Source organism: Oncorhynchus tshawytscha, linkage group LG10 (genome assembly GCF_018296145.1).
Source record: "Oncorhynchus tshawytscha isolate Ot180627B linkage group LG10, Otsh_v2.0, whole genome shotgun sequence".
Taxonomy (NCBI): Eukaryota; Metazoa; Chordata; class Actinopteri; order Salmoniformes; family Salmonidae; genus Oncorhynchus; species Oncorhynchus tshawytscha.
The window spans coordinates 82487565-82514780 of record NC_056438.1 but is presented as its reverse complement, the minus strand read 5'-3'; the positions used below and the strand labels follow the sequence as shown (position 1 = coordinate 82514780).

The following is a 27216-nucleotide window of genomic DNA, read 5'->3' as shown; positions in this document are numbered from 1 at the left end:
CCAGTTCTACTGACCAGTTCTATTCCAGTTCTACTGACCAGTTCTACTGACCAGTTCTATTCTATTCTCATTTACAATTGCGACCTGGCCAAGATAAAGCAAAGCAGTTCGACAGATACAACAACACAGAGTTACACATGGAGTAAAACAAACATACAGTCAATAATACAGTATAAACAAGTCTATATACAATGTGAGCAAATGAGGAGAGAAGGGAGGTAAAGGCAAAAAAGGCCATGGTGGCAAAGTAAATACAATATAGCAAGTAAAACACGCAAATGGTAGTTTTGCAATGGAAGAATGTGCAAAGTAGAAATAAAAATAATGGGGTGCAAAGGAGCAAAATAAATAAATAAATTAAAATTAAATACAGTTGGGAAAGAGGTAGTTGTTTGGGCTAAATTATAGGTGGGCTATGTACAGGTGCAGTAATCTGTGAGCTGCTCTGACAGTTGGTGCTTAAAGCTAGTGAGGGAGATAAGTGTTTCCAGTTTCAGAGATTTTTGTAGTTCGTTCCAGTCATTGGCAGCAGAGAACTGGAAGGAGAGGCGGCCAAAGAAAGAATTGGTTTTGGGGGTGACTAGAGAGATATACCTGCTGGAGCGTGTGCTACAGGTGGGAGATGCTATGGTGACCAGCGAGCTGAGATAAGGGGGGACTAGCAGGGTCTTGTAGATGACATGGAGCCAGTGGGTTTGGCGACGAGTATGAAGCGAGGGACAGCCAACGAGAGCGTACAGGTCGCAATGGTGGGTAGTATATGGGGCTTTGGTGACAAAACGGATTGCACTGTGATAGACTATGACATCGACAAAGTCGAGGATTGGTAGGATGGTCAGTTTTACAAGGGTATGTTTGGCAGCATGAGTGAAGGATGCTTTGTTGCGAAATAGGAAGCCAATTCTAGATTTAACTTTGGATTGGAGATGTTTGATGTGGGTCTGGAAGGAGAGTTTACAGTCTAACCAGACACCTAAGTATTTGTAGTTGTCCACGTATTCTAAGTCAGAGCCGTCCAGAGTAGTGATGTTGGACAGGCGGGCAGGTGCAGGTAGCGATCGGTTGAAGAGCATGCATTTAGTTTTACTTGTATTTAAGAGCAATTGGAGGCCACGGAAGGAGAGTTGTATGGCATTGAAGCTTGCCTGGAGGGTTGTTAACACAGTGTCCAAAGAAGGGCCGGAAGTATACAGAATGGTGTCGTCTGCGTAGTGGTGGATCAGAGACTCACCAGCAGCAAGAGCGACCTCATTGATGTATACAGAGAAGAGAGTCGGTCCAAGAATTGAACCCTGTGGCACCCCCATAGAGACTGCCAGAGGTCCGGACAGCAGACCCTCTGATTTGACACACTGAACTCTATCAGAGAAGTAGTTGGTGAACCAGGCGAGGCAATCATTTGAGAAACCAAGGCTGTCGAGTCTGCCGATGAGGATGTGGTGATTGACAGAGTTGAAAGCCTTAGCCAGATCAATGAATACGGCTGCACAGTAATGTTTCTTATCGATGGCGGTTAAGATATCGTTTAGGACCTTGAGCGTGGCTGAGGTGCACCCATGACCAGCTCTGAAATCAGATTGCATAGCAGAGAAGGTATGGTGAGATTCGAAATGGTCGGTAATCTGTTTGTTGACTTGGCTTTCGAAGACCTTAGAAAGGCATGGTAGGATAGATATAGGTCTGTAGCAGTTTGGGTCAAGAGTGTCCCCCTTTGAAGAGGGGGATGACCGCAGCTGCTTTCCAATCTTTGGGAATCTCAGACGACACGAAAGAGAGGTTGAACAGGCTAGTAATAGGGGTGGCAACAATTTCGGCAGATAATTTTAGAAAGAAAGGGTCCAGATTGTCTAGCCCGGCTGATTTGTAGGGGTCCAGATTTTGCAGCTCTTTCAGAACATCAGCTGAATGGATTTGGGAGAAGGAGAAATGGGGAAGGCTTGGGCGAGTTGCTGTTGGGGGTGCAGTGCTGTTGACCGGGGTAGGAGTAGCCAGGTGGAAAACATGGCCAGCCATAGAAAAATGCTCATTGAAATTCTCAATTATAGTGGATTTATCAGTGGTGACAGTGTTTCCTATCTTTAGTGCAGTGGGCAGCTGGGAGGAGGTGTTCTTATTCTCCATGGACTTTAGTGTCCCAGAACTTTTTTGAGTTAGTGTTGCAGGAAGCAAATTTCTGCTTGAAAAAGCTAGCCTTGGCTTTTCTAACTGCCTGTGTATAATGGTTTCTAGCTTCCCTGAACAGCTGCATATCACGGGGGCTGTTCGATGCTAATGCAGAACGCCATAGGATGTTTTTGTGTTGGTTAAGGGCAGTCAGGTCTGGGGAGAACCAAGGGCTATATCTGTTCCTGGTTCTAAATTTCTTGAAATGGGGCATGTTTATTTAAGATGGTTAGGAAGGCATTCTAAAAAAATATCCAGGCATCCTCTACTGACAGGATGAGATCAATATCTTTCCAGGATACCCCGGCCAGGTCGATTAGAAAGGCCTGCTCGCAGAAGTGTTTCAGGGAGCGTTTTACAGTGATGAGTGGAGGTCGTTTGACCGCTGCCCCATTACAGATGCAGGCAATGAGGCAGTGATCGCTGAGATCTTGGTTGAAGACAGCAGAGGTGTATTTAGAGGGGAAGTTGGTTAGGATGATATCTATGAGGGTGCCCGTGTTTAAGGCTTTGGGGAGGTACCTGGTAGGTTCATTGATAATTTGTGTGAGATTGAGGGCATCAAGTTTAGATTGTAGGATGGCTGGGGTGTTAAGCATGTTCCAGTTTAGGTCATTTAGCAGCACGAACTCTGAAGATAGATGGGGGGCAATCAGTTCACATATGGTGTCTAGAGCACAGCTGGGGGCAGAGGGTGGTCTATAGCAGGCGGCAACGGTGAGAGACTTGTTTTTAGAGGTGGATTTTTAAAAGTAGAAGTTCAAATTGTTTGGGTACAGACCTGGATAGTAGGACAGAACTCTGCAGGCTATCTTTGCAGTAGATTGCAACACCGCCCCCTTTGGCAGTTCTATCTTGTCTGAAAATGTTGTAGTTTGGAATTAAAATTTCTGAATTTTTGGTGGTCTTCCTAAGCCAGGATTCAGACACAGCTAGAACATCCGGGTTGGCAGAGTGTGCTAAAGCAGTGAATAGAACAAACTTAGGGAGGAGGCTTCTAATGTTAACATGGGGAATAGGAGTGGAGCTAGGCACTTGCAGGGCCTGGATTCACCTCTACATCGCCAGAGGAACATAGGAGGAGTAGAATAAGGGTATGGCTAAAAGCTATGAGAATTGGTCGTCTAGAACGTCTGGAACATAGAGTAAAAGGAGGTTTCTGGGGGCGGTAAAATAGCATCAAGGTATAATGTACAGACAGAGGTATGGTAGTATGTGAATACAGTGGAGGTAAACCTAGGTATTGAGTGATGAAGAGAGAGATATTGTCTCTAGAAACATCATTGAAACCAGGAGATGTCATTGCATGTGTGGGTGGTGGAACTAATAGGTTGGATAAGGTATAGTGAGCAGGACTAGAGGCTCTACAGTGAAATAAGCCAATAAACACTAACCAGAACAGCAATGGACAAGACATATCGACATTAAGGAGAGGCATGCTTAGTCGAGTGATCAAAAGGGTCCAGTGAGTGGAGAGGTTGGTTGGGGGTCACGGCGATTTAGACAGCTAGCCAGGCCATCGGTAGCAAGCTAGCATAGGATGGAGGTCTGTTATTAGCCACCTTGCGTTCCGTCAGTAGATTAGTGGGGTTCCGTGTGGTAGAGGGGATTAATCCAAATCACACAACAACAAAAATAAAAACAATAGATAGTTATAGAGGCCCAAGAAGAAAACATAATAATAATAAATAAATTGTCCGATTGTCTATTCAGATAGCAGCCGGTAAGACAGCTAACGGTTAGCAGGCCGCAGATGGGCGTTCAGTTAACGTCGCAACGGAGGAGCCAGCCGGATCTCCTTCGGGTAGATAACATCGGCAGTCCAGTTGTGAAGGCCCGGTGGGGCTCCGCGTAGGCAGTAAAACGGGTCCGGATAGGTGACTGCAGCCCAGGAGTGATTGATGGAACTCAGGAGTGATTGACGGAGCTGGCTAGCTCCGGAATAATTGATGTTTGCTCCGGAATCGACGAAGGCCGATAGTCACACAGATAGCAGCTAGCTAGCTGTGAGATCCGGGTATGAATGTCCAGAGAGCAGTTGAAATCCAGGGACATGGAGAGAAAAATTGGTCCGGTATGTTCCGTTCCGAGCCGCGCTGCGCCGTACAGAACTGGCGATAGATTTTCGAGCTAAAGGATAGCTGATGACCACAAACCGTGGTTAGCTGAATACTAACGATTTGCCAGTAAAGAAGCTAACTAGCTTCTGAACTAGCTTCTGGATTAGCTTCTGGATTAGCTTCTGGCTAGTTTCAGGCTAGCTTCTTGGAGTTTAGGCAGATTTGATTACAGATTTGAGGTAAATAATACTTTTTTATAAATATAAATTGGTGAGGCGGGTTGCAGGAGAGTGTTTTGAAGATGAGTTGATGGAAAATAAAAATAAAATGTATGTGAAAAAAGTTGTAAATATATATATATATATATATATATATAGGACACGACAAGACGAGGACAAAAGACGTCTGAACTGCTATGCCACCACCTTTCTACTGACCAGCTCTATACCAGCTCTATACCAGTTCTATACCAGTTGTACTGACCAGTTCTACTGACCTGTTCTATTCCAGTTCTACTGACCTGTTCTATTCCAGTTCTACTGACCAGCTCTATACCAGTTGTACTGACCAGTTCTACTGACCTGTTCTATTCCAGTTCTACTGACCAGTTCTACTGACCTGTTCTATTCCAGTTCTACTGACCAGCTCTATACCAGTTCTATACCAGTTGTACTGACCAGTTCTACTGACCTGTTCTATTCCAGTTCTACTGACCTGTTCTATTCCAGTTCTACTGACCAGCTCTATACCAGTTGTACTGACCAGTTCTACTGACCTGTTCTATTCCAGTTCTACTGACCTGTTCTATTCCAGTTCTACTGACCAGCTCTATACCAGTTGTACTGACCAGTTCTACTGACCTGTTCTATTCCAGTTCTACTGACCAGTTCTACTGACCTGTTCTATTCCAGTTCTACTGACCAGCTCTATACCAGTTCTATACCAGTTGTACTGACCAGTTCTATACCAGTTCTACTGACCAGTTCTATACCAGTTCTACTGACCAGTACGCTGGTAGCCCCGTTGGCCAGGGGTCCATAGGTGATGTAGGAGTGCCCGGTGATCCATCCTATATCTGCGGTACACCAGTACACATCGTCTGGCTGGTGGTCAAACACATACTTAAAGGTCAGAGAGGTGTAGAGCAGGTAGCCTGCTACCGTGTGGAGGACACCCTGTAGGGGAGGAAGACACAGGGTTAACACACAGAGGAACATACACACACACTCATGCACACACACACATTATCACTCGAGGTGTGTATGTGTGTGTGTGTGTATGTGTGTGTGTGTGTGTGTGTGTGTGTGTGTGTGTGTATGTGTATATATATATATATATATATATATATATATATATATATATGTGTGTGACTGAGTGTGTGTGTGTGTGTATATATAGTGGGGCAAAAAAGTATTTAGTCAGCCACCAATTGTGCAAGTTCTCCCACTTAAAAAGATGAGAGGCCTGTAATTTTCTTCATAGGTACACTTCAACTATGACAGACACAATGAGAAGAAAAAAATCCAGAAAATCACATTGTAGGATTGTATGTATGTCTGTGTGTGTGTATGTGTGTGTATATGTATGTGCGTGTGGTGTGTGGGTATGTGTGTGTGTGTGTATTTATATACGTGTGTGTGTGTGTATGTATGGTGTGTGTGTGTGTGTGTGTGTGTGTGGTGTGTGTTGTGTGTGTATGTATGTGTGTGTGCGTGTGGTGTGTGTGTGTGTGTGGTGTGTGTGTATGTGTGTGGTGTCTGTGTGTGTGAGTGAGAGTACCCTACCTTTGGTTTGCCAGTAGATCCGCTGGTATAAAGTATAAAGAGAGGATCCTCTGCATCCAGCCACTCAGGTTCACACTGCTCTGAGACCTGTCCCATCACCTCCTCCCAACACACATCACACGCAGCATCCCACGGGGTCTGGACAACAGGAAATACAACAGGAGTCAGGTTCACACTGCTCTGAGACCTGTCCAATCACCTCAGAGACCTGTCCCATCACCTCCTCCCAACACACGCAGCATCCCACTGGTCGAGACAACAGGAAATACAACAGAAACCTGATTGTCAGAATACAGTAGAGGTAGAGTTGTGGCCAAAAGTTTTGAGAATGACACAAATATTAATTTTCAGTCTGCTGCCTCAGTGTGTATGATGGCAATTTGCATATACTCCAGAATGTTATGAAGAGTGATCAGATGAATTGCAAAGTCCCACTTCGCCATGCAAATGAACACCAAAAAAAAAACAGTTTCCACTGCATTTCAGCCCTGCCACAAAAGGACCAGCTGACATCATGTCAGTGATTCTCTCGTTAACACAGGTGTGAGTGTTGACGAGGACAAGGCTGGAGATCACTCTGTCATGCTGACTGAGTTCGAATAACAGACTAGAAGCTTCAAAAGGAGGGTGGTGCTTGGAATCATTGTTCTTCCTCTGTCAATCATGGTTACCTGCAAGGAAACACGTGCCATCATCATTGCTTTGCACAAAAAATGGCTTCACAGGCAAGGATATTGCTGCCAATAAGATTGCACCTAAACAACTATTTATCGGATCATCAAGAACTTCAAGGAGAGTGGTTAAATTGTTGTAAAGAAGGCTTCAGAGTGCCCAAGAAAGTCCAGCAAGCGCCAGGACCGTCTCCTAAAATTGATTCAGCTGCAGGATCGGGGAGCCACCAGTACAGAGCTTGCTCAGGAATGGCAGCAGGCAGGTGTTAGTGCATCTGCACACACAGTGAGGCGAAGACCTTTGGAGGATGGCCTGGTGTCAAGAAGGGCAGCAAAGAAGCCACTTCTCTCCAGGAAAAACATCAGGGACACACTGATATTCTGCAGGGATTGGACTGCTGAGGGCTGGGGTAAAGTCATTTTCTCTGATGAATCCCCTTTCCGATTGTTTGGGTCATCTGGAAAAAAGCTTGTCCGGAGAAGACAAGGTGAGCGCTACCATCAGTCCTGTGTCATGCCAACAGTAAAGCATCCTGAGACCATTCATATGTGGGGTTGCTTCTCAGCCAAGGGAGTGGGCTCACTCACAATTTTGCCAAGAACACAGCCATGAATAAAGAATGGTACCAACACATCCTCCGAGAGCACCTTCTCCCAACCATCCAGGAACAGTTTGGTGATGCACCTTGCCATAAGGCAAAAGTGATAACTAAGTGGCTCGGGGAACAAAACATCAATATTTTGAGTCCATGGCCAGGAAACTCCCCAGACCTTAATCCCATTGAGAACTTGTGGTCAATCCTCAAGAGGCGGGTGGACAAACAAAAAACCCACACATTCTGACAAACTCCAAGCATTGATTATGCAAGAATGGGCTGCCATCAGTCAGGATGTGGCCCAGAAGTTAATTGACAGCATGCCAGGGCGGATTGCAGAGGTCTTGAAAAAGAAGGGTCAACACTGCAAATATTGACTCTTTGCATCAACTTCATGTAATTGTTAATAAAAGCCTTTGACACTTACGAAATGCTTGTAATTATACTTCAGTATTCCATAGTAACATCTGACAAAAATATCTAAAGACATTGAAGCAGCAAACTTTGTGGAAATTAATATTTGTGTCATTCTCAAAACTTTTGGCCACGACTATACACCAGGACCATGATAGTCAGAATACAGTAGAACTACACCAGGAATTACAGCAGGAACCTGACAGTCAGAATACAGTAAAACTACACCAGGACCATGACAGTCAGAATACAGTAAAACTACAGCAGGAACCTGACAGTCAGAATACAATAGAACTACACCAGGACCATGACAGTCAGAATACAATAGAACTACACCAGGACCATGACAGTCAGAATACAGTAGAACTACACCAGGAATTACAGCAGGACCATGATAGTCAGAATACAGTAAAACTAAACTAGGACCATGACAGTCAGAATACAGTAAAACTACACCAGGAATTACAGCAGGACCATGATAGTCAGAATACAGTAAAAACTACACCAGGAATTACAGCAGTAGGAGGACAGCACATCAACAAACACAACTCAGGTTAAAACTCAATTTTAAAAAATAAATGTTTTTATAGATTGAACTGTTGTTGAAATCGCAAGAAGAGAGAAGAAGAGAGAAGAAGAGAGAAGAGAGCTATTTTAGGCACCGGGCAGTGGTAGCTGAACGTCCGTATTCTGGTCAAAATCTGGGCCTACCTGCAATTTGTTGGAAACATCTCCATCTTGTGTCCTCAGTGCATGATGTTTCACTACTAAACATCTTGTAACAGTGGCGGATGCTCTGTGGAGAAAAGAAGAGCAGAGCTGTCGGCATAGATACCGGATGTGTTATCTGTCCGTAAGGGCAGTCAATGTAGCACCGCTGAATATTCCCTATACACTGAGTGGACAAAACATTAAGAACACCTTTCTAATACATCGTTTCCCCACAGAACAGCCTCAATTCGTCAGGACATTTTTTTAAATTTTTTTTCACCTTTATTTAACCAGGTAGGCTAGTTGAGAACAAGTTCTCATTTACAACTGCGACCTGGCCAAGATAAAGCATAGCAGTGTGAGCAGACAACACAGAGTTACACATGGAATAAACAATTAACAAGTCAATAACACAGTAGAAAACAAAGGGGGAGTCTATATACAATGTGTGCAAAAGGCATGAGGAGGTAGACGAATAGTTACAATTTTGCAGATTAACACTGGAGTGATAAATGATCAGATGGTCATGTACAGGTAGAGATATTGGTGTGCAAAAGAGCAGAAAAGTAAATAAATAAAAACAGTATGGGGATGAGGTAGGTGAAAATGGGTGGGCTATTTACCAATAGACTATGTACAGCTGCAGCGATCGGTTAGCTGCTCAGATAGCTGATGTTTGAAGTTGGTGAGGGAGATAAAAGTCTCCAACTTCAGCGATTTTTGCAATTCGTTCCAGTCACAGGCAGCAGAGTACTGGAACGAAAGGCGGCCAAATGAGGTGTTGGCTTTAGGGATGATCAGTGAGATACACCTGCTGGAGCGCGTGCTACGGATGGGTGTTGCCATCGTGACCAGTGAACTGAGATAAGGCGGAGCTTTACCTAGCATGGACTTGTAGATGACCTGGAGCCAGTGGGTCTGGCGACGAATATGTAGCGAGGGCCAGGCGACTAGAGCATACAAGTCGCAGTGGTGGGTGGTATAAGGTGCTTTAGTGACAAAACGGATGGCACTGTGATATACTGCATCCAGTTTGCTGAGTAGAGTGTTGGAAGCCATTTTGTAGATGACATCGCCGAAGTCGAGGATTGGTAGGATAGTCAGTTTTACTAGGGTAAGCTTGGCGGCGTGAGTGAAGGAGGTTTTGTTGCGGAATAGAAAGCCGACTCTTGATTTGATTTTTGATTGGAGATGTTTGATATGGGTCTGGAAGGAGAGTTTGCAGTCTAGCCAGACACCTAGGTACTTATAGATGTCCACATATTCAAGGTCGGAACCATCCAGGGTGGTGATGCTAGTCGGGCATGCGGGTGCAGGCAGCGATCGGTTGAAAAGCATGCATTTGGTTTTACTAGCGTTTAAGAGCAGTTGGAGGCCACGGAAGGAGTGTTGTATGGCATTGAAGCTTGTTTGGAGGTTAGATAGCACAGTGTCCAATGACGGGCCGAAAGTATATAGAATGGTGTCGTCTGCGTAGAGGTGGATCAGGGAATCGCCCGCAGCAAGAGCAACATGATTGATATACACAGAGAAAAGAGTCGGCCCGAGAATTGAACCCTGTGGCACCCCCATAGAGACTGCCAGAGGACCGGACAGCATGCCCTCCGATTTGACACACTGAACTCTGTCTGCAAAGTAATTGGTGAACCAGGCAAGGCAGTCATCCGAAAAACCGAGGCTACTGAGTCTGCCGATGAGAATATGGTGATTGACAGAGTCGAAAGCCTTGGCAAGGTCGATGAAGACGGCTGCACAGTACTGTCTTTTATCGATGGCGGTTATGATATCGTTTAGTACCTTGAGTGTGGCTGAGGTGCACCCGTGACCGGCTCGGAAGCCAGATTGCACAGCGGAGAAGGTACGGTGGGATTCGAGATGGTCAGTGACCTGTTTGTTGACTTGGCTTTCGAAACCTTAGATAGGCAGGGCAGGATGGATATAGGTCTGTAACAGTTTGGGTCCAGGGTGTCTCCCCTTTGAAGAGGGGGATGACTGCGGCAGCTTTCAATCCTTGGGGATCTCAGACGATATGAAAGAGAGGTTGAACAGGCTGGTAATAGGGGTTGCGACAATGGCGGCGGATAGTTTCAGAAATAGGGGGTCCAGATTGTCAAGCCCAGCTGATTTGTACGGGTCCAGGTTTTGCAGCTCTTTCAGAACATCTGCTATCTGGATTTGGGTAAAGGAGAACTTGGAGAGGCTTGGGCGAGGAGCTGCCGGGGGGGGGGGAGCTGTTGGCCGAGGTTGGAGTAGCCAGGCGGAAGGCATGGCCAGCCGTTGAGAAATGCTTGTTGAAGTTTTCGATGGTGACCGTGTTACCTAGCCTCAGTGCAGTGGGCAGATGGGAGGAGGTGCTCTTGTTCTCCATGGACTTCACAGTGTCCCAGAACTTTTTGGAGTTGGAGCTACAGGATGCAAACTTCTGCCTGAAGAAGCTGGCCTTAGCTTTCCTGACTGACTGTGTGTATTGGTTCCGGACTTCCCTGAACAGTTGCATATCACGGGGACTATTCGATGCTATTGCAGTCCGCCACAGGATGTTTTTGTGCTGGTCGAGGGCAGTCAGGTCTAGGGTGAACCAAGGACTGTATCTGTTCTTAGTTCTGCATTTATTTTTTTTGAACAGAGCATGCTTATCTAAAATGGTGAGGAAGTTACTTTTAAAGAATGACCAGGCATCCTCAACTGACGGGATGAGGTCAATGTCCTTCCAGGATACCCGGGCCAGGTCGATTAGAAAGGCCTGCTCACAGAAGTGTTTTAGGGAGCGTTTGACCGTGATGAGGGGTGGTCGTTTGACTGCGGCTCCGTAGCGGATACAGGCAATGAGGCAGTGATCGCTGAGATCCTGGTTGAAGACAGCGGAGGTGTATTTGGAGGGCCAGTTGGTCAGGATGACGTCTATGAGGGTGCCCTTGTTTACAGAGTTAGGGTTGTACCTGGTGGGTTCCTTGATGATTTGTGTGAGATTGAGGGCATCTAGCTTAGATTGTAGGACTGGCGGGGTGTTAAGCATATCCCAGTTTAGGTCACCTAACAGAACAAACTCTGAGGCTAGATGGGGGGCGATCAATTCACAAATGGTGTCCAGGGCACAGCTGGGAGCTGAGAGGGGTCGGTAGCAGGCGGCAACAGTGAGAGACTTATTTCTGGAGAGAGTCATTTTCAAAATTAGTAGTTCGTACTGTTTGGGTATGGACCTGGAAAGTATGACATTACTTTGCAGGCTTCCTCCCCCTTTGGCAGATCTATCTTGACGGAAGATGTTATAGTTGGGTATGGAAATCTCTGAATTTTTGGTGGCCTTCCTGAGCCAGGATTCAGACACAGCAAGGACATCAGGGTTAGCAGAGTGTGCTAGAGCAGTGAGTAAAACAAACTTAGGGAGGAGGCTTCTGATGTTGACATGCATGAAACCAAGGCTTTTACGATCACAGAAGTCAACAAATGAGGGTGCCTGGGGACATGCAGGGCCTGGGTTTACCTCCACATCACCCGCGGAACAGAGAAGGAGTAGTATGAGGGTGCGGCTAAAGGCTATCAAAACTGGTCGCCTAGAGCGTTGGGGACAGAGAATAAGAGGAGCAGGTTTCTGGGCATGGTAGAATATATTCAGGGCATGGGACTCTACATGGTGTTGAAAGCGTTTCCACAGGGATGCTGGGCCCATGTTGACTCCAAAAGGGATCATAGGTTTCACCTGGATTCACCTGGTCAGTCTATGTCATGGAAAGAGCAGGGTGTTCCTAATGTTTTGTCCACTCAGTGTATGCATCTACATAGTAGAGTATCTTCCATATGCTGTCATATGTCTTTTGGCTGCGATAGACATACAAGTGCCGTTTCACAAACACAAAATCGCTACGGCGACAGATCGAGATCGCTTGGGGCAACAGACAGATGGGGCTTCCCTGTAGAATCAAAACTCTTGCTGTTGCCCCACCAACCCCACAGCTTGCAGAACAGACAACACTCTCCATCAACAGGGTCTGGCTCTGTGTGTGTGTGTGTGTGTGTGTGTGTGTGTGTGCCACTGCTCCTATCTCAGTGGTTAAGGTAAACAGTATCTGTGATGAAGAGATAGAGACAGAGACAGACAGATCGACAGACAGAGACAGACAGAAAGAGAGAGACAGAGAGAGCGAGAGAGAGACAGACAGAGAGGATGCAGTAGGTATAAGCAGAACCATGATAGAGGTGTAAAGAGAACCTACTTCTCCCTACATTTCTCCAGAGCCTCGTCTGCTATCTGTTTCAGGTTGATCAACTTCTCCCCTCTGTACACACCATCTTGAGAGAGAGAGAGAGAGAGAGAGAATGCAAGTTGATAAGATAAAGTGTTCATCTGAACTGTTGGAGACCCAAGCCCATATAGGAGGTAATTGCTTTAACATTTCTTTATTTAACATTTTATTTAACTAGGGAAGTCAGTTAAGAACAAATTCTTATGTACAATGACGGCCTACACCGACCAAACCCGGACGACGCTGGGGCCAATTGTGCGCCGCCCTACGGGACTCCCAATCACGGCGGCCGGTTGTGGCTGGAATTGAACTGAGATGAAGTGCCTTAGAACGCTGCGCCACTCGGGACTCGGGAGCCCCACTTAAGATGTCAACTCCAGGATGATTGGTCAACTCCAAGGATGATTGGTCCAACTAGGGACCAGCCAAGTACCACATGCATGGTGTCATCTTATTGGACATCAGCCAAGTCCCACATGCATGGTGTCATCTTATTGGACGACATCAGCCAAGTTCCACATGCATGGTGTCATCTCATTGGACGACATCAGCCAAGTCCCACATGCATGGTGTCATCTCATTGGACGACATCAGCCAAGTCCCACATGCATGGTGTCATCTTATTGGATATCAGCCAAGTCCCACATGCATGGTGTCATCTCATTGGACGACATCAGCCAGTCCCACATGCATGGTGTCATCTCATTGGACATCAGCCAAGTCACACATGCATGGTGTCATCTCATTGGACGACATCAGCCAAGTCCCACATGCATGGTGTCATCTCATTGGACATCAGCCAGTCCCACATGCATGGTGTCATCTTATTGGATATCAGCCAAGTCCCACATGCATGGTGTCATCAGCGACATCAGCCAGTCCCACATGCATGGTGTCATCATGGTCAGCCAGTCCCACATCATGGTGTCATCATTGGACGACATCAGCCAGTCCCACATGCATGGTGTCATCTCATTGGACGACATCAGCCACGTCCCACATGCATGGTGTCATCTCATTGGACATCAGCCAAGTCCCACATGCATGGTGTCATCTCATTGGATATCAGCAGGGCTCTAAAATGCTCCTAGATATTTTGTTGTGTGACCTGACATTTTTTATTTCAGGGAACACCAGTGGGAACAGGAAGAAAACTGCTCCCAGATAACTATAGTTGTAATGATGGGCTTCGCTGAGGGAAAAAGCGAGCGCAGACTCATTCAGTGTAAAGAATATTAAACACTACGTCGGTGTTCTGATGACGTCATGGCAACGCCAGTGTCCGCCACTTTGTTTAGCCAGTTAGCGAAACAGTCATTTATTTTTGTACTATTATTATAATTATAATTTATTTTACCCCTTTTTCCTCCCCAATTTCGTGGTATCCAATTGGTAGTTACAGTCTTGTCTCATCGCTGCAACTCCCGTACGGACTCAGGAGAAGCGAAGGTCGAAAGCCGTGCGTCCTCCGAAACACAACCCAACCAAGCCGCACTGAAACAGTGATTTCTAATGAATGGCTTTCCCATAAAACTTTTCAAATTATCTGCCATAATGATATAAAATTAAATCTAATGTTATTTGTGTCACATGCGCCGAATACAACCGGTGTAGTAGACCTTACCATGAAATGCTTACTTACAAGCCCTTATTAACCAACAACTCAGTAAAAAAAAAGAAAAGATTTAAGAATATATTTACTAAATAAATTAAAGTAAAAAATAAAATAAAAAGTAACAAAACAACGAGGCTAAATACAGGGGGTACCAGTACCAAGTCAATGTGTAGGGGTACAGGTTAAATATGATATCATGATGATTTGTATCAAATTGAGTGGTGTTTTGTTTTGCAAACTCTACTATTGGACATGTAGAACAGAAACCCTGCCAGCCAAACGGTCTTTTGAGAAGTGCAAATTAAATTAAAGTGCAACTCTACCCACCAAAATATATATTTATTTTCTTCCCCGGACCTCAAAAGTGGTTTCCTGATGTGGTTTGAGCATAGTTGTGGACTTAGAACATCCAATTAGTTTGTTGTTCTTTAAGAAAAGTGTGATTGAGAGTGAAAACCCTAGTCGGAAAAAAACTGGAGGAACCTGGAAAAACAAGTTGTTGTTTTTGGTGGTGGTGTTATTATGGCAAATAAAAATATTGTCTGGTACGAATTCTGAGTGGCTAGTAGATATTTTTCATTTAACTGCTACAGTGGCGGGTGAATCAAACAGTGAGTTTAGGTCCTGTTTCCTGTTTATCGCTGCTCACAGGCATTTGTTTACACCTTGTTAAGTCATGTTACCTCATTAGCTGGCTAGCTAACAACCTGGTTACTTTACCAGTACACCTTGTTAAGTCATGTTACCTCATTAGCTGGCTAGCTAACAAATCGGGTTACTTTTGGGGGCACAGAAAGAAAGGAATATCTTCTTTAGAAGATCAATGATTACAGCAATGAATGAATGACTCATCTCTTGGCACATACTGTAGTCACTCACAAACGTGATGCTCTTAAAGAGACAGTGTAGAATTGTCCATGTAAAGCATCTCAATAGGTAGTGCTTTTACCCAATGTAGAAACCTAGTATTCTTTGTAATTTCAATGACAGGTTTTTGTATAAACATTCTTGGTTTTTATAATAAACACGTTTTTACAGGGTTAAATATTAGTTTCTAGAGCACAACTGGCTGGCTAGCGTCAAAAGCAGATAGAATTCATATAGACCCAATATGCTATATCTCAAATCAATTTAAAAAAAATACATCTTCTGGTGCTCCTAGATTTTATGTTGTGCTCCTAACTTTTTGAAGTTGGGAGCACCACCAGTGCTACCAATTCATTTTTTAATTTAATTTGTTTTTATTTAGAGCCCTAGACATCAGCCACTCTCTTACCTGCAGTCACCAGGATACTACACTGGGAATCCATGATCCTCTCACACAGAGACTCAGCGGAGAAGCCTGCAAACTGAACACACACACACACACACACACACACACACACACACACACACACACACACACACACACACACACACACACACACACACACACACACACACACACACACACACAGTGAGGTTGTATAATATGTATAACAGGGCGAGACGCCAACATCTAATGGAGTCATTTAACAGAACATTGTGATTGATTGAATCAACATTTGTTCAATATAAAAAATAAAATAAATGATGTTAGAGTTAGCTTTACCATTTACTGTAAGCTGCTCCTTTAAAAGAAAGAAAAAATAAAAGCCACTTCCACATTGGACCCGGTTAAATAGTTCACAGTTTAACATTTAAAAAAAAAAGTGTCTTCCTACCTCTCAATGTGACCGTAGCGTTTTAATATGAAATACATTTTAGGACGTGACGGACTCTGGACCCTATCGTTTAAAAATGTACTCAGCAAAATGGCAATGAATACAAAAGCATTTCTAAACTTAAAAAAAATAAAAAAATAAATAAATAAAAAAATAAAAAAATAAAAAAATAAAAATGTCGTGTTGTTTCAAACTACATGAGAAATACACCAATCAAACACCCCAAAACAATTAAAACATTGGCAACAATCTCTTATGTCCCGTTCGTGAATCATAAAACATTAGACAGCTCATAGAACAATGGTCCAGCAGGAAGGGGGACACTTACACTTTAAAATAGGTCTAAATATAGTCCTGCATACTAGATTAAAAATAACCTTGGGGACACACAAGACATGAGGTATTGTTCAACTACAAGGCTATAAACTCTACTTGAGACGCAAAGGTTATGACCGAAATAGTGTCTGGCTCAGCTTGCTGCTAAAATTACTATACATGTATTCTTGCTATGATCCTGGCCCAAATAGCATGCTGACAGTTCTAGTGTGGCTGGTCCACATTTTAAAGCCCCCTGAGAGGAACAGCCATGATATTACACCTCTCCGGCAGCGTCCCAAAACATGTTCCCAACATAGTGCACTACTTTTGATCAGAGGCTCTGGTTAAAAGTAGTGCACTATGTAGGGAATAGGGTGCCATTATAGGGCAATATGTAGGGAATAGGGAGCCATTATAAGGCACTATGTAGGGAATAGGGAGCCATTACTATGTAGGGAATAGGATGCCATTATGGGGCACTATGTAGGGAATAGGGAGCCATTATAGGGCACTAAGTAGGGAATAGGGGGCACTATGTAGGGAATAGGGAGCCACTTGGGACGCAAACCCGTTTGCAGGTGTTATCCCAACTGCTACTGAACAGCTGATAACTCTGCAAGGCGAGGTCAGGCAGAACCGACAGGGGCAGGCATGACCCCATTCTCTACAGAACCCCCAATAATATTAACACTGCTCCTTTATGTCAGTCAGGACACAGAAACAGAAAACTGTCAATTACAGTGTGGAACATCTACACACCTTAAGACTGCATTAGTCGTATTAGCTAGCGGAGCTAAAAAAAAAACCTGTACAGGCAGTAGATCAGGGAGCTAACACAAAGTCTTCAGGTTAAGTCTCAGAGAAGGTTCCTCATCGTGAGAGCCACTAGATGATCAAACAACCTCCACTAAACTTAAAGCAGGGATTGATATTGAAGTCTGAAAAGGCACTTGACCATCGGGCAAGTAAGGAGTATTTTTGTAAATGAGCTATTTTACGCTCAGAAACGACATATATTGCCAGAAAGATCCGTACTGGAATTCTTTGCATTTTTAGTTATCAGTAAAAAAGCAGGCTCAACTTGTCTGTCATAAATTGTCTGTCTTTCACTTAAACAAATGGGGAGGAACTGGAAATATCAGTTTTAGTTTTAGTCTACTGGAATTCTTTCCAGTTTGGGTGTTTTCACTATAAAGACGAAATAACAATAAATCCCCTGTCCAATGGGAGAGCAGGGCTAGCTCAACTAGCACGACTGCTCAGTTCGCTTGTGTAATGAAATATTTACGATATTATTTTATTTATTTATTTAACTAGGCAAGTCAGTTAAAAAAAAACGAATTCTTATTTACAATGACGCTGGGCAAATTGTGCGCCGTCCTATGGGACTCCCAATCACAGCCGGTTGTGATACAGCCTGGATTCGAACCAGGGACCTGTAGTGACGCAGTTCCTTAGACCGCTGCGCCACTCGGGAGCCCAGTCTTTTTGTTTGAACAGTCGTCTGCTGATTAGGATATACGGGGGGGGGACCTTCTCAGGGAAGACCAGTTAGACATTTTCCTCTGTGCTGGGTGGTGTCTCCCTGTTGCAACTTGGAATAAACCCGGGATTGATTTCTGATCAACTTCATCTCTTCACCATTGAGATTGTTATGGGATACCAAAAAATGTCAATCCCTGCACTGACCACGATGGAGTGGACAGCTCCTATCCTGGTGCAGGCCAGCATGGTGTACACCAGCTCTGGAATCATAGGGAGGTAGATGGCCACCCTGTCTCCCTTCCTCACTCCTGTAACACACACGCCAGAAGACAAAATGGTGGAGGAGATAGATATATATGGTATTTAGCTCTATATGATAATGTTAAGTTAAAGGGTGATGTTGTGCTGGTTTTGACGGGGAAACTGAGTATTTAAAACATTTCTAAAGAAAAGCAGCACCATTTATGAATGTTCTTCACAAGGGCAGTAAATTGGGAAAAGTGGTAAGCTAGCCTATTTCTTTCGTATGCCACACTAAGGTGTACCACCTTACCCATCTGCTTCAGAGTGTTGGAACACCTGCACACCTGTCCAAGCAGCTGACCGTAGGTGATGGCCTCGTGGTGATCAGGTGAGTTCCCCTCCCTAGAGAACAGACATTTAAAAAAACATCAAGCCTTTGATTATCCGAGTCAACAATTCAGGTCATGTTGTCATTCATCACAGTCAGAAGACACACCTGAAGAGGACACCTATTCCCTTATTTTGTCATTTTGGACTAACCCCAAGTGCCATTACATTCAAATCCAGACTTTTGTTTTAAAAACTTTCCAATGACTTCCCTCAGTCCTCAGGTTGCGTCATGTATAAAACACAACTTCTGTCATTTCAATCCAAAAATGTAGCAATGCATCCTGTTGTTTCCTCAGACAGGATGTTCTCCTTTAGCAGCTTGTTCAGTCTATATTCAGTTTGAATGCTTGTCCGATGTCGGTCTGTCTGCTTGTTTAGTTATGTGGCACACTGTTGCACAAGTTTGTCTCAACTCCCAAGCCCCCGACCCAGTTACCATGGCAGTGTGCCTGGGTAAAGCTTGAATCTGACCTCACTTGTTAATGTCAGCTGTCTACAGTACAACATCATCAGCTAGGTGCATGACGAAGAGACGTGGCTGACTGTTACCTAGTACGGCATTAATAACTGTTAAAGATACCCAGATAATACAATGATCAAGAGCAGACCAATGACTGAAGCTGGCCAGGAAGACTAGGCCTCAGTCTGACTGCATGCTGAAGACACAGAAAGCAGACCAATGACTGTGAAGCTGGCCAGGAAGACTAGGCCTCAGTCTGACTGCATGCTGAAGACACAGAAAGCAGACCAATGACTGTGAAGCTGGCCAGGAAGACTAGGCCTCAGTCTGACTGCATGCTGAAGACACAGAAATGACCATCTCAAGCCTTCAGCTAACCGTACAGCTACAGCTAACCTTACAGCTAACCGTACAGCTACAGCTAACCTTACAGCTAACCTTACAGCTACAGCTAACCTTACAGCTAACCTTACAGCGACAGCTAACCTTACAGCTAACCTTACAGCGACAGCTAACCTTACAGCGACAGCTAACCTTACAGCTAACAGCTAACCGTACAGCTAACAGCTAACCGTACAGCTAACAGCTAACCGTACAGCTAACAGCTAACCGTACAGCTAACAGCTAACCGTACAGCTAACAGCTAACCGTACAGCTAACAGCTAACCGTACAGCTAACAGCTAACCGTACAGCTAACCGTACAGCTACAGCTAACCATACAGCTACAGCTAACCATACAGCTACAGCTAACCGTACAGCTAACCGTACAGCTACAGCTAACCGTACAGCTAACCATACAGCTACAGCTAACCGTACAGCTAACCGTACAGCTACAGCTAACCGTACAGCTAACCTTACAGCTACAGCTAACCGTACAGCTAACCTTACAGCTACAGCTAACCGTACAGCTAACCTTACAGCTACAGCTAACCGTACAGCTAACCTTACAGCTACAGCTGACTCCTAAATGACACAATACATTATTTACATTAATTTCTATTGGGCACAAAAATAATCTGTAACGCAACCAAAACAAACAGCAAATTCATCCATAATGTTTGTAGAGTCAAACTTGATGTAATCGTTGTGTGCTATGGGAATATAGGACCAAATACTGAACTTCAAGACTACTTTAATACACATACAAGTGAATTTGTCCCAATACTTTTGGTCCCCTAAAATGGGTGGACTGTGTACAAAACGTGCTGTAATTGCTAAACGATGAAAATAACTTGAAATTAAAGTCTGCACTTTAAAATCCAAAGAGACAAAACAACAAATTTGTCAGTTTTTGTATAAAAAAAATATATTTTTTAAAGAATGTTAAAATAAAAAAATTTAACGAGGCAAGTCAGTTAAAGAACAAATTCTTATTTACAATGACGGCCTACTGGGGCTTGTTCAGGGGCAGAACGACAGATATTTTTCCTTGTCAGCTCGGGGATTTGATCCAGCAACCTTTAGGTTACTGACCCAACGCTCTAACCACTAGGCTACCTGCCGCCCCCCCACTCTAACCACTAGGCTACCTGCCGCCCCTCCACTCTAACCACTAGGCTACCTGCCGCCCCTCCACTCTAACCACTAGGCTACCTGCCGCCCCTCCACTCTAACCACTAGGCTACCTGCCGCCCCTCCACTCTAACCACTAGGCTACCTGCCGCCCCCACTCTAACCACTAGGCTACCTGCCGCCCCTCCACTCTAACCACTAGGCTAACCACTGCCGCCCCCTCCACTCTAACCACTAGGCTACCTGCCGCCCCTCCACTCTAACCACTAGGCTACCTGCCGCCCCTCCACTCTAACCACTAGGCTACCTGCCGCCGCCCCCCCACTCTAACCACTAGGCTACCTGCCGCCCCTCCACTCATCTTCTGACTCTGATGTCAGGTGTTAGTTACCTGTTGGTCTCAGTATACATTAACCTAAAACCCCCATCTCAGCCCTGGCACTCTGAGAAACAGGTATTACTTGTCTGAGAAGTTAGATTTTCACACATTGACAAAGTAAATATTTGGTCACTTATGACATGAAAAGTAGTACCGTAGACAAGTATACATAGTAGTACCGTAGTGTCTAGAGGACTTCCTGTCCCGTACTGGGGCGCTCCAGAGAGACTTGTATGCTACAAGACGGTGGCTCAAAATGTAGTCCGCATTCTTATTTCACTTCAACTTTTTCTGAACAAGTAGAAACAGTCAAAAATGCAACTTTTGTCTTGTCTTACCAGTAGAATGCCACTCGTTCACCAAGGTTCTTGTCCTTCACATTCCTGTCCAGGACGTTGTAACACATGTTAGTTGTGGCTCCCTCCATGCATTTCACATAGATGTTCCCTTTGGTCACATCGAAGTTATACTGCAGAATCTGACCCGTAGGAGGTTTCTTCCAATAGAAATCACTAGCAACCTCTTTCCAGAATACTACAAGAAAAAGGACATACAGATTTTGTTCAGAGCACACACACACACACACACACACACACACACACTGCAGATGAGTCTTTAGTTATTCCGCGAGCAACACGCACGGCTAACAGCCTTCTTAACCTACCGTCCGGCTCCTCAATAGACTTCTTGTAAAGTTCCAGATAACAGTTGAAGTCAGGCACATGAGCATCCTTCTGCAAACCCTCCGGAGGATGGTACATCTTGTCCTCTATGTGTTGAGAGCCAGGGACCACCATCGTTGATAGCTCTATCTACAGTACGTCTGTCTGTCTATCTGACTGGAGAGAAAGAGATTTAGAGGTGAGGCCAGGCAGTCACTCCACTGATTTGATTTGTCTATCATCCAAGGCTAGAGGAGGGGAGAGACTAGAAGTGTGGCCAGGCACAGACAACTACAGAAAGCTTCAGTCATTGGAGCAGTACCTTGTGCCTACACTCTGGCCACACCCCTAATGCCTGCTTTGGTGTCCCTTCCACAGCCTGCTTAGTGCCAAGGGAGCCAATCAAAACACTCAACATGGCACTCCCACCTTTTCATTGGCTGAGCGGACCCTGGTCTGTTGATCACATTATTTTCAGAGATATTCTGTATGAGGGTAGGCTGGTTGTGACTAGACGAAGAACAGCTACAACCGATAGTGACTTTTTCATAGCAGGTTAGGAGAGAATTTGAGCTAATCCTAACCTTAATTTATTCGGCAGGTTAGGAGAATTAGGTTATCCTTACCTGCCACGTTAATTCTCCTAACTTCCGGTTGTAGGTGTACTTCCTCTATTCAGAACCATGAATGCTAGGCTGAGACAGACACAGACACAGACAGCCAGCCATTTAGAGAGACAGTACAGAGACCGTACAGCCAGACAGCACAGACAAACAGCACAGACAAACAGTACAGACAAACAGTACAGCCAGACAGTACAGTGTATTCTGTATTCCTGAAGCAACAACCTCCCCCTTAATTAAGCTAAACACTATGACAGACAGTACAGTGTATTCTGTATTCCTGAAGCAACAACCTCCCCCTTAATTAAGCTAAACACTATGACAGACAGACATAGTGTATTCTGTATTCCTGAAACAACAACAACGTCCTTAATTAACACTCTGCCACTTTTGTTTTGGAGCCGATTTCTCTCTGGGCTTTGAACGGGGCATCTGGCTCACGCTGAGTCATGCATGCAATCACTTTTCATTCGGTGGAAAGTCCTTCCACTGGAGTAACCCGGGACAGATAATCGAATCCCCTCATTGTGAAAACGCTGGGCCAGGGGCGTGTTCATTGTGCCGATTCTGTTGCAAAACGTTTCTTCAAATCGGAAGCAAACGGAAAGAAACGGGGAGGGACCAACCTGAATTTGTCCAATAAAAACTCTCGTTTTGCTCTGTTTGCTTCCGTTTGGTTTCTTAAATGGTAAACGGTTTCCGTAATGAATAGGTCCCAGGAGTGTTGTCATTATTGCAAACAATGAAAATGTCCGTTTCTATCTGACAGGTTCAGCAAACAGGGAAGAACCTATCTGAATCTGTATTTTATTTGGACAATTTTTTTTAACACTTTTTTGGTTACTACATGATTCCATATGTGTTATTTCATAGTTTTGATGTCTTCACTATTATTCTACAATGTAGAAAATAGTAAAAATAAAGAAAAACCCTGGAATGAGTAGGTGTGTCCAAACTTTTGACAGTGACTTAAATCTGCTTGAAAATCAGTGACAAGCATCAGTGACAAGCAATTTACTGAGCTTAAGTAATTTTTTACAAAAAAATTGATATGTTGCCCTAAGAATCGTGCAAGGTTAGTAGAATCTTATTCAAATGATTCACATCTGTAATGGTTGCCGAAAGATGCTTCCATTAGGTATTAACTCTGAGGGGTGAAGTCATACGCAATAAATACATTTACATTTCTTGTTTCTTTTTATTATTTTTTATTTTATTTATTTCTTCTGAATACATTTCCTTTTGTTGGCAATGTTCAATTCAGATGGACAGGCAAACACCGCCAGGTACTAAACTGTAAACCAAATCAAACGTGTGTACTATCCATGGTACCGTCTCTGCTGATGACGTCTGCCAATCACCTTATCCGTACCTAAGGTAGTAGACAGCTGGTGACATTTCGAGAGAGATCTCCATCTGACAAAAATGCTATCGGGTAAAGTAAATCTCGTATGCCCAAAATACTTCTCTGCAGATGCCACCGCAACATCTATTTTCTCTGATTTACGTTCCATTTCTGCGTTACTGTTGATAACCATTGCTAAGAAGACAACCTTACTGAAGCATACATATCTACTACTCACAGGGATCCTCTCAGGAACTCTCACCCTTGACCCATCCTCCTCTACTTTCTTCACTGCCTCAGCATACAACACCTTCTCCACTACTCTGACTCTAGCCACCTCAACCTGCCTCTTGCACCAGACACTCCCAACCCCCAGCAACATGAGCACTTCTGCAGTTGACACACACAACTGTATCCACAGAAACTACACAATCCTCTATCCCATGTCCTCCTGCACTCTTCCCACATCTTGGAATCTCCCTCCAACAAACTGCTGCATCAGGACCATAAACGTGGCACCTGAAACACCGCAGTGGATTCGGCACAAAAGCTCAAACAGGATACCTGCCATAACCCAACATGACCTTGTTGGTAAAGACTCTGACTCAAAACGACTGACAGTGACTCCTCTGTTTCACCACCGGGTTTGCCTCGCACCAAACGGTGGGCATCACAAAAACACAAGGAGTCTTCAACTTCAATTGCTCCACCTCCACAATATCCCAGAAATCACTCCTTTCAAATTGTGCCCTATTCCTAAACGCAAACCAAGAAAGTTGCGTGACAAGGAGAGCCGGCTCCCGCTGGTCAGAAGAAACACAAACAAATATCACAAGTCCACTACAGGTTACCTTCACTGACTCAACTGCAGCCAACCCCCCACATGGATCTGCCAAAAGGCAAAGGTCCACTTTCTCCAAAAACACGAGTCATTGGACCAGATTCTTCTTTATCATGTCCACTGATGCCAGGCCCGAGTTCTGAGCTCTTCACCACCCCTTCCACCTCACTTAACTCACCCACTTCCATTTCACCTCCAGAACTCGGTCTGGCGCATAGATCGCTCTGTTTGCACTTGACACCAATCTTGGACATCCCAACTCCATTTTTTAAAATCTTTTTTTTAATCTCCGTATTCCTCCAATCCAACCTCTGCTTTCATTCTCTTCTTTCCCTTTCCCACCCCCCTGCATTGCTCCTCAGATCTGTCTTTTTCCCAACATTCCTCTTCTCCCAAATTTGCTTCCGGCCCTCATAAACAGTTTCTCCTTCCTTTGCGATTGTTCAACTTCGAAGTTCATCAGTGGCGAGTATTCATCGATGCCAAGTGAAGCCAGGCTTCCCCAACTTTTTTAAATGTATCTTTCGTCTCTGCGTTTCATAACGTTCCTTCAATTCACAGGAGGCCGAACGCATCTCACCAGAGAAAGCATCCGAGCCAAACGGTACCCCTCGGTCTCTGTAGGCCAGCTATCTGATGCTGTCTGGTCCAAAAGAGTATGACATTGTTGCCGTCGTAGCACTGAATGCAAGGGAAGCCAGCAAGCATTTGGCCTCCTTGATAAACATTTTTTTTTAAAAGAGTATAAAACTATAACCAATCAGCATTGAAAAAAAAAAAGTGTCAACGGAAGCCAGTTCGGATTTGGCTTCACTCCTATCAAATTATTTTGAAAGCATACGTCATTGACGAAAACAACTTGAATTGTTGCAATCTCGCTGCGTTGTTGTCCTCGGGTGGCTAACTAGCTAGCTAAAATTGACCCTTACCTATATTAGCCATGGATGGAGATAGGGATTTGGACTTGTGGTTTTACTTAACTTTTCATACTGGCCAATGATTATAACGGCAATTCTGATCCAACCATTAATTCATACATTGTTCCCCTGGTTTGAGAGGATGGAAGTTCAATATGTAGAAGGCTAAAATAACTAGCGAACAAGAATTTTAGCCAGGTAGCCTACGACAACATAGTGTGTACTTTTAGACAGAGTGATAGACTGTTGTGTTCACATGAAAGAGAGGAGGAGGGCATTGGTGTTTCTCCACAAGTAGGGTGAGTCAACATGCTTTTCTACTTGCACGGACACACACACACACACACAGAGAGAGAGAGAGAGAAATCAGATCCATGGACAGCCACATCATATTTAGCTTACGTTGATTGAAGTAAAGTTTTTTTGTGGGGGTATCTTTAAGTTGTCACTGTATTAGACTAAGCAGAGGTGATTTGATTGGTGCTGGAATGGCAGCTCCTGTTTTCTTTGTGACTTGCTGTAACACTCTGTGGTTCTCAATCGTTTAGTCATTTAGTGGTCCGAAAATATTGTAAACGTTAACTTGCTTGACCCTGCTGTCAGTCACGTAACTGTTTCTTACATCCAATATGCTTTGTGGACTTGTTCTCCAGTTCTGTGATGAAACAAAGGTGTGGTTGAATTTATTCTGCCAGTGTCTTCTTATTGTCCGGTCTTTAGGCTTATATATCACGGTGTCAAGGCATATGAACTAACAGGTTATAGAGCAAACAATGCAATTATCACAACACGTAGGTTGTAATATGGCTTTTTCCCTTGACTTGACTTCCCCAGTGATTTATCCACCGCTACTGACGTTTCTGGATTACTCCACGTTGTTGGCCCCGACTTCTAGTCCTCATCTCACGTTGTTGATCCAGCTCCACGTTGTTGGCCCCGACTTCTAGTCCTCATCTCACATTGTTGATCCAGCTCCCCGTTGTTGGCCCCGACTTCTAGTCCTCATCCACGTTGTTGATCCAGCTCCACCTTGCTGGCCCCGACTTCTAGTCCTCATCTCACGTTGTTGATCCAGCTCCACCTTGCTGGCCCCGACTTCTAGTCCTCATCTCACGTTGTTGATCCAGCTCCACGTCCCTTCTCCCAGCGTCATCCTCCCTCTTCCAAACTACATTCCTTTGCTGTGATGATTTATTTTACTAATGAATTACCGTTTCTGGCTTTTGTTATCCATGACCACCATGGTATTGGGCAGCTGCTATTGGAGAACTCATCTGGTTTAGAAACTCATCTGGTTTAGAAATCTGAAATCTAGAAATCTCAAACTCTGGTTATCTTATTGCAGAGCACATTGTATAACTGTTTTTAAGAGAAGATTGTACTGCAAGGTATGCTATATGTAATCGCTAATATGCGTATGCAGCTGCCGTTTTTACACCTCCATTCTAGCATACATGACACACCCCACACTTTCTAGCCTCTTAGAATCTGAGTGAAATCATTTTTACTGTTTATTTAATTTATATATATATTAAAAAAAAAAATATATATATATATATATATATAAAAAAGACATTGTTACATCATACAAAACAGAATGCAGGTATTAATGAGAAAACACAAACACCCCCCCAAAAAAAACATCTATGAAAGTCATAAAAGATAAACAGTCTTATTATAATGATGTTATTCTTGTTATTCATTAATGTTATAATAAGTTGGTGCAATTCAAATCAGAAAAATGTGTCATTTTGGTATAGAATTTTGGAATTTGTTTGTTTTTGTAAAGTATTTGGCAACAAGAAAATAAAATCAATCATTTCAATGGTCTTGTTATCATTGCAAAAGTAACATCATGTTATATCCTTCATGTCAAATACATGGGTAGTGTTCATTTTGGTAAATAGGTTTGCAAGGTTTTCCCAAAATTCTGACACACATTTACATTCAAAGAGCAAGTGAGAGATTCTCACCTACTTTTTTTTTTTTTTTTCTGAGAAAGCGCAGATATCATGCCGTACATACCTGCCGTACATACCTACACGTACGCTACGGTCACAAGACGCAGGCCTCCTAATT

General features: G+C 44.1%; 1 protein-coding gene across 7 annotated transcripts in view; it reads right to left on the bottom strand.

The window, feature by feature from the left end:
• The window catches only part of LOC112244522 (acetyl-coenzyme A synthetase, cytoplasmic-like), a 49527-nt gene that overhangs the window by 20274 nt on the left and 2037 nt on the right, over nucleotides 1-27216 (bottom strand). For 5 of the 7 annotated variants that reach the window (XM_042329212.1, XM_042329206.1, XM_042329208.1 and 2 more), the window contains exons 2-10: nucleotides 21414-21588; nucleotides 21088-21283; nucleotides 18318-18409; nucleotides 17969-18072; nucleotides 15535-15607; nucleotides 12614-12689; nucleotides 8400-8484; nucleotides 6008-6145; nucleotides 5228-5398 (exon numbers count right to left, since the gene is read on the bottom strand). In XM_042329212.1, coding sequence (XP_042185146.1) covers nucleotides 5228-5398; nucleotides 6008-6145; nucleotides 8400-8484; nucleotides 12614-12689; nucleotides 15535-15607; nucleotides 17969-18072; nucleotides 18318-18409; nucleotides 21088-21283; nucleotides 21414-21546 — 1068 coding nt within the window. In that variant the 5' untranslated portion in view covers nucleotides 21547-21588. The remainder of the gene's footprint in view (nucleotides 1-5227; nucleotides 5399-6007; nucleotides 6146-8399; nucleotides 8485-12613; nucleotides 12690-15534; nucleotides 15608-17968; nucleotides 18073-18317; nucleotides 18410-21087; nucleotides 21284-21413; nucleotides 21589-27216) is intronic. The other 2 variants (XM_042329210.1, XM_042329211.1) reach the window with 1 other exon arrangement.